The sequence below is a fragment of the Polyodon spathula genome, chromosome 24 (genome assembly GCF_017654505.1).
Source record: "Polyodon spathula isolate WHYD16114869_AA chromosome 24, ASM1765450v1, whole genome shotgun sequence".
Taxonomy (NCBI): domain Eukaryota; kingdom Metazoa; phylum Chordata; class Actinopteri; order Acipenseriformes; family Polyodontidae; genus Polyodon; species Polyodon spathula.
In genome coordinates this window covers 7,520,320-7,528,796 of record NC_054557.1, presented here as the reverse complement: position 1 = coordinate 7,528,796, position 8,477 = coordinate 7,520,320, and the positions used below count along the sequence as shown (strand labels likewise).

The 8,477-nt window shown below is 38.4% G+C and overlaps 1 protein-coding gene across 3 annotated transcripts in view; it reads left to right on the top strand.

Annotated features, from left to right (window-relative positions):
* Window positions 1-267: 267 nt before the first annotated feature.
* LOC121299011 (TBC1 domain family member 2B-like) overlaps window positions 268-8,477 on the top strand; it is a 31,072-nt gene continuing 22,862 nt past the window's right edge. For all 3 annotated transcript variants that reach the window (XR_005947351.1, XR_005947350.1, XM_041226440.1), the window contains exons 1-2: window positions 268-651; window positions 4,032-4,179. Coding sequence is in view for 1 of the 3 variants with exons in the window: in XM_041226440.1 (XP_041082374.1) it covers window positions 310-651; window positions 4,032-4,179 (490 nt within the window). In the remaining 2 variants the exon portion in view is untranslated. The remainder of the gene's footprint in view (window positions 652-4,031; window positions 4,180-8,477) is intronic.

Below are 8,477 nucleotides of genomic sequence, written 5' to 3'. Positions count from 1 at the left end.
GTGCTCAAATAAAAAACAAAAGTGTTGTATTCCGTCAGGGTCTATGTTGATATTTTACTTTTATGCAACGTATTGTGTTGTGAATGGACCTGAGATAATAAACACCAAACTAGTATAACTAAAGTAATAAGTGTAGCTTGTATTGCAATTTGTAAACGGAAATATCAAACTATATAGGTTTAGTGTTTAAAGAACTACAAATCCTATGGTGCTTTGCGGCGCCACGAGTTATGAGCGGCCAGTCATGAGGTTGGAAGTGAGTATACATTTGTATCCGCTGAACCTGGACAAGAAGTTGTTTTGAAGAAAATGCATGGAGGTGATGGGAGTGAGATCAGTCCTGCGCGAAACCCCAGGGTTACGCCTGTGAGGTCCCTGGATGTGACAGACAGTGAAAGCTCCAAGGACCAACCCGCGAAATTATGCGGATTTTTGTACAAGCTAGCTGGGAAGGGGCCACTAAGGGGTTTCAAAAGCCGCTGGTTTGTCTACGATCCCAGAAAATGCTATTTGTATTACTTCAAGACTCCCCAAGACTCCCTACCTCTGGGACATATTGAAATAGCCGATGCCTGCTTTAGTTATGAAGTGGACGCTGGCGATGAAGGGCAGTTTGAGATCCATACATCTGGAAATGACTTTATCCTCAAGGTAAACCAGCTGTTACATTTTGGAATCCATAACAAGAGTTTCTAACTCCAAAACGGGGTTACTGTTATTGTTACTAGGAACCAATTTGTGGTTGTCAGAGGAGTAGCCATATTTGCATTATTATTATTATTATTATTATTATTATTATTATTATTATTATTATTATTAAATGCAGTGGGATTCATTTATTTGGGAGAGGCGTTCAGTGCTCGCTTAATTTACGTCACTTCTTGAATAAAAATTTTAAAAAAACTAACAAAAAAATTGCATTGCCAAAACAAATCAATCAGTCAAACAATTGGCAGAACTGATTCATTTTAAATGACCATCTCTGAATAATATCAGACAAAAAACAATGCACTGTAATTCTATGCTTTTACAGTATGCTACGTGTAGTGCTGCTCTTTATTTGTTTTTCTCTGGTAATTGGAGACATCGTTTATCACTAGTGACACAGTGCATTGTTGTTAGTTTGTAGTGTAATGTAAATCAGTGAAGAGATTTGAGACTTGGTCAGAGTTGCGGCTAATAAACGGTCCACGTATGGATATGGGTAGAAATGATGTGAAATGCAAGTACCCTCACCTCAGCGTTGAGTGTTTACTGTTGTCTGAGACTCAAGTGACAGCAATGTTGAGACATGTTTGCAAGTAAGATTATTCAAACACACACACAACACCGACTACAACACCCACGCTGGAAGTTCTTCTTGTCAGCGAGGTGCTATGCAGCTCCACGAACTTGGCGTCTATTTAGTTAAAGAAAATAAACAGGTCTAAGTAATAAAGTAGTGGTGAGTATACAGCGAGTGTATTAAAGTAGTGGTGACAGTATACAGCGAGTGTATTTCAGAAGCTTCGGGGTTTATATTCAACCATACCAATATCTACAGGTCATTTAATTTTGAAAGAATGCGAAACTATTTAATCCACATTCACATGTTGGTTAGAAATTGGTTATTTGCTTTGTGCTGAAACTCTACAAAATCTATTTGATGTACTTGGTAGCTTACTGTAACATTGTCATTGCCCTTTCCCGTCCAGGCAATGTCTGACGCTGTAATTGCGTTGTTAGTATGGATTTCGGATATCTGTCAGTTAATGAGATTTTCACAAGTATGTACAGATCGTATAGAATAAGAAACGCCAATTAATAGTTTAATGATCATTGGATAGGTGGTAGGACCCAGCAGCTGTGACAGATTTGAATGTCGTTTTTATTTTAAACTAATAGAAACACAAGCTAGCATTTATTACAAGATTGTATGTGTGGCTGGGCATTTGAATGGGGTACCTTTTAACAAACTTATGAAAATGCGCAATCTCCTTCATCTTACCAGATGAATTGCGGACCAACAGTAATTTTAAAAATGTAAAACAAAATAGAATGCCGCCTGAAAGCAACTTTCAGCAGTGTAAGGATAACCACCCTTGGTAAATAAAACATTCTGTAATCATTCTCAGAATGGTCATAAAGCAAATTACAGTTGGTTATCGCTGCCTGAGTTCACAAAGTGTGAAGTTTACCACTATCTGATAGACCGTCAACGCCAGATAAACATTACAAAGAAAGAGTTGCTGGATATTGCAAAGCAACAGGAAATGAAACCTGTATGTCTGTTCAAACCTGCTGCATTGAAAGACTCCATTACCAACATAGGAGGCTTGTTGCTAGGGAGATCACTTCCTTGATACTTTTGCTAGTGCATTGCTGCCACACGTGAACACCTTGTTGGCTAAAATAAAATACCGCTTCAGCAAATAGATTTTTTATTTGCTTTGAAGTATTGTGCAATACATGTGTATCTGATAGCTGTACGATATTAATGCTTCATTTTTTCAAAAATTTAGTAGTCGCCAATTTTTTTAATATTTTCTCCCAATTTAGAATATCCAATTGTTACTATTTAGGCTCAGTTCACCGCTACCACCCCTGCGCTGACTCTGGAGCGACGAAGACGAACTGTCAGCTGACCGTTTCTTTTCACACTGCAGACTCACCTTGCAGCCACCTCAGAGCTACAGTGTCGGAGGACAATGCAGCTCTGGGCAGCTTACAGGCAAGCCCACAGGCGCCTGGCCAGACTACAGGGGTTCCGGGTAGCGCTGTGGGCCGAGGACACCCTGGCCGACCTAAGCCCCCCACCCCCCGGGCCAGCGTCCGGCAAGTTGTGCTCCGCCCCCTAAGAACTTCCATCCACGGTCGGCAATGGAATTAGCCTGGACTCGAACCGGCGACATCGAGGCTATAGGGCGCATCCTGCACACGTGACGGTGCGTCATGTAGCCCCGGGGGAATGCGCGCGCGCGTGCACGCACCCACGCACCCCCCCCCCCCCCCCCTACACACACACACACAGTACCAGTCAAAAGTTTGAGTACACTTGCTGGAAACTAGGTTTTTTTCATGATTGACAATGTTTTACGTCGTATACATTTCTGTAAATACTTGAAAATGAAAACACATGTTACAATATACAAAACAAAACATAAGGAGTATCAAAGCTATGTTCAAGAAAATTTTAAAATTGGCTCTAAATCTTGGATTCCTCAGAATAGCCACCCTTTGCCTTAATAACAGCCTCACAAACATGAGGCATTCGGTTAACAAGTTTCAGCAGGAAATCACCCAACATGTCTTCCCAGCTCTTCTGCAGCAGTTCTGCACTGTCTTATTTCAATTGCATCGATCCGTTAATGTGTCCTTATAAAAGGTTAGCTTCTGTATTTTTACATTTTCACCACACTCTTCCCATGGTTATACTCTGCATTTACCATAGTTTACCCTGATTTGCCATGTTAATTAATATGCTTTACCGTGCCTTGTTATTCGTTAGTGTTTACCTATGCTTTACCATGCTTTGTTATGCATTTATTATGGTAAATGTTTAAAAGGGGTTACACAGCTAGGCGTGAAGAACAGTTGAACTTCTTCAGTGTGGTTCCTGTTCCAAGCGAAAGCTTCTCAGCCGTGACAGCAAGTGGGCATTTCCCACAATCTGTTTTCATTTTGGGAAGCATTGAAGAATGAGGCCTAACATCCTTGTAGCTTGAGTTGGTTAAATGTAGGCGGTGCAGCAAAGAGTTTTTACTTTTGCACTCGGTTTAATGTGAATGTGACGTGTTACAACCCGAGTCACATGTTGCAGTTACTCAACCCAAAATACAGCTGTGTAACCTGTGCTTTTACCATGTTTTAATTGTTTGTGAAAATCAATGACCAGATATTTACCTCTGTGGAACTGACAATAAAAAGGTAATTCATTTGGAAAGAACTGTGTATAAACTTTCACTCTTGCAGTTAAAGGTAATCTGAAGTAACGTGACCCGTATCTTGATGAATATCGGAGAAATTGAATAATGTTGTACTGATTTCCGCAGGCTCCCAACAGACAGGTGATGAGATACTGGTTACAGCAGCTGCAGCAGAAGAGATGGGAATTCTGTAACGCTCGAGGAACAGCCAGGGATAGCTGGAACTCCCCCACGCTGCCAGACCTTCCAACAGGACTGGTTGCCAAGGATACAGGTATGAAGAAAACAAGATGACATAACATTCTCACTTTTATGATGTTGGAGAAACACAGAACCATTACAAGCAAAGGGTGTGCCGTGCAGCACAGAGCGAGAAACCCCCGTAGCAAAGCTTGAACTATGATTTCTGTGAAGACAGTACGTTTCGACATGCCTTTCTGAGGCTTATTGATACAGATGGGTGCCTACAATATGCAGAAGAGTAAGGAATCTGGAATATAAGGAGAGCTAATGTTTTTACAAAGTTCCTCTTATCCAGTTGGGATAGAACTTGCTACGGATCGCGTTTAAGTTATTGAATGAACTATAATATTGGGGTATATAGAGGCTGTCTGCCTGTCCATCCAGATGTATCTGCATGTCCAACTTAAATTTTTTTCATATCTAGAGAACCAGTTGTAGTGAAACTTGATGAGAACCTTCTTTAGCTTCGGTTATTGAGTGTATAATACGCTGCCCTTATTCTGTCAATCTGTCTACTTCACACATTTTTCTATGTAGCTGTGGAAGCCGTGTTAATGCTAATGGGACTTGCTGAGAAAATTGTGTTGTTATTAAGAGTTGCAGAATCTGGGGGGTATATGGAAGACCCCTGTTTATGTCACACTACGTTTTTAGATATATCTAGAGAAGCACTTATTCACGTAAGCTGACATTTTAAATGACGCACTTTAGCACAAGCTATGGAGAGTATCAGACTATGTAAGTACCACTTCCACTCTGTCTGTGTATCACACTTGCTTCAGGTGGCTGTAGCTTATTGTGATCCACCTTGGTTAGGTAGCTGCTGCTGTAACAAGGAAACATGTAGGTGGATTGCAAGCAGCGTGTGAGAATGCAGAGAAATGCACCCCTCAAGTATTTAGCTTCTGTAACTGAAACCTTCAAGAATGAATATGAATATATGTGTGTGTGTGTGTGTGTGTGTGTGTCTATATATATATATATATATATATATATATATATATATATATATATATATATATATATATATATATATATATATATATATATATATATGTGGTGATGTCAGGCCAGAATGAGGAGGCACACACAGGTAAGGTAACTGCAGTTCAAAAGAACGCACTGCACGCTCCGTTTTTATTAAAGACAACAAAAATCAATAAAATATTTGAACAAAAATAAACACTGCTCACAGAGCGAAAATAAAGGTTTTAAATAAAACAAATCACAATTGTTATTTTATGGCACAGTATTATGTGTATATATCTTTTTCCTATGTAATGCTTAAATCAAATTTATATCGAACAGGTATATTCTGATTCAGATACACCTCAAAATATTTTGGGGCAAAAGTGCATTGAAAGATGTTTCTTGAACAACATTAAATATCAAAAATGAAACACAGAAAGAAAAAAACTAAATGAGTGTTACATTTGAAACTTGCACCACATTCTGCAAGATAAGACAGTTAGAAAACAGGTGAAAACACCACGACTTCCTTTTTCATTCTCATTTGGTTTAAGACTTATATTTTTACCTAATAATGAACATTACAGTATGCTATAGTTTGCCTACATTTAAATTATACTCAGTTTAATAGTAACATAATGTTTGGGTCATTTGTTTCATTCTTGCAGACAATCACATACCATGGAATGACCTAGAATCAAAATAATAACACAGTGTAACAAATTATTTATTTATTTTTGTTCCTGGGTAGTAAGTGTTATTTCCTAATTGCTTATGCCTCAAAAGTATAGAAAATGGCTATTATTCCCCACAAACTTTGCTTTTGTGACCAGGACAGTGATATTTCAAAATATCACTATTTCCAATGGGAAAACGGGCAAATGTGTGTCTTTTCGTTCACATAAAGTCAGAAAAACAACGTATGAATCCAAATTAACATGTATTTATACCAAAGTAATACAAAAATGACTACAAAAGATTTAGAAGTGAGTAGTTTTTCGAGATTTACGATTATACTGTAAATAACTTACTACCCAGGAACAAAAATTGTGTTACATAGTGATAATAATAACAATATGTTTTATTGGTTCCAAACATGTTCTAAATTTACAATACATTTTATGTAAATGAACTTGTATATTGCTTAACAACATGTTAAAAATGTGTATGTGTATATATACAGTGCCTTGCAAAAGTATTCAGACCCCTGACCAATTCTCTCATATTACTGAATTACAAATGATACATTGAAATTTCGTTCTGTTCGATATTTGATTTTAAAACACTTATACTCAAAATCAATTATTTTCAGGTGACATTGGTTTTATGTTGGGAAATATTTTTAAGAAAAATAAAAAACTGAAATATCTTGCTTACATAAGTATTCAACCCCCACACATTAATATTTGGTAGAGCCGTCTTTCGCTGCAATAACAGCTTTAAGTCTTTTGGGGTAAGCATGTACCAGCTTTGCACACAGTGTCGGAGTGATTTTGACACAATCTTCTTGGCAGATTTGCTCCAGGTTGTTCAGGTTGGTTGGACGACGCTTGTGGACTGCAATTTTCAAATAGTGCCACAGATTCAAAATGGGATTGAGATCAGGACTTTGACTGGGCCACTGTAGGACATTCACCATTTTGTTCTTGAGCCACTCCAATGTTGCTTTGGCCTTGTGATTGGGATCATTGTCCTGCTGAAAGGTGAATTTCCTCCCAAGCTTCAGTTTTTTAGCGGACTGAAGCAGATTCTCTTGCAGTATTTTCCTGTATTTTGCTCCATCCATTCTTCCTTCAGTTGTAACAAGATGCCCAGTCTCAGCTGATGAGAAGCATCCCCACAGCATTATGCTGCCACCACCATACTTCACTGTAGGGATGGTGTGTCTTGAGGCATGGGCAGTGTTAGGTTTTCGCCACACATAGCGCTTTGAGTTTTGGCCAAAAAGCTCTATCTTGGTCTCATCTGACCACAAAACCTTTTCCCACATCACAGCTGGGTTACTCATGCTTTCTGACAAACTCCAGATGTGCTTTCAGATGGTACTTTGAGTAACGGTTTCTTTCTTGACACTCTCCCATACAGGCCAGTGTTATGCAGAGCTCTTGATATGGTTGACTGGTGCACCATTACTCCACTCCCAGCCACTGAACTCTGTAACTCCTTCAAAGTGATTGTTGGCCTGATTAGTCGTCTTCTTGTTTGAGTGTTGAGTTTTGAGGGACGGCTTTTTTTGGCAGTGCCTGTGTGGTGTGATGCAGCTTCCACTTCCTGATTTTTGATCCGACTGTGCTCACTGAGATATCCAAACACTTGGATATTATTTTGTACCCTTTCCCTAATCTATTCATTTGTATTACTTTATCTCTAACTTCTGTAGCATGCTCTTTGGTCTTCATTTTCCTTCAGATTCACAGCCTTACCAATGATCCTTCAACAGTGGGGTTTTTATCCAGAAAATGTGACAACAACTTTAATGGTTCACAGGTGGAGGCCAATGGTAAGGTAATTGTGTCCTCGTTAGGGCAATTTCTTTCATCGGTGCAAACTGGGAGCTTCCACAGCACAGGGGTTGAATACTTATGCAAGAAAGATATTTCAGTTTTTTATTTTTCTTAAAAAATATTTCCTAACATAAAACCAATGTCACCTTACAATAATTGATTTTGAGTTTCAGTGTTTAAGAATAAAATATCAAACAGAACGTAATTTCAATGTATCATTTGTAATTCAGTAATATGAGAGAATTGGTCAGGGGTCTGAATACTTTTGCAAGGCACTGTGTGTGTGTGTGTGTGTGTGTGTGTGTTGTGTGTGTGTATATATATCTATATATATATATATATATATATATAATATATAATGTGTGTGTGTGTCTGTTTATATATATACGCGCTGTTTTTATTAAAGACAACAAAAATAAATAAAATATTTGAATAAAAATAAACACTGCTCACAGAGTGAAAATAAAGGTTTTCAACAAATCACAAACACAAAATAATAACTAAAACTAAGGACAGGCTGGGCAACTGCCTTCACTGATCCTTAGTATTATTTTGAATTTCTCTCTCGCTCCTTCTTCTCGTTCAGCCTCTCAAACACCCCACCCAAGAGGGAAGAGAGCTGCAGGCTTATACAGGTGACCATCTCCTGAACAATATTAATCACTTAATTCGGGAGATGGTCACCTTCTGCACGAGGTTTCAAATTAGAACTGGCAGAGGACGGGCTGCCAATCTCATCTCTTCCAGAACAAAATAAAAACAAAACAAAAACAATAACAAAACAAACGCAACAAACAAAAACAATAACAAAACAAACGCATGGCTACGCCGTCATAAATACAACAACAGAAACACA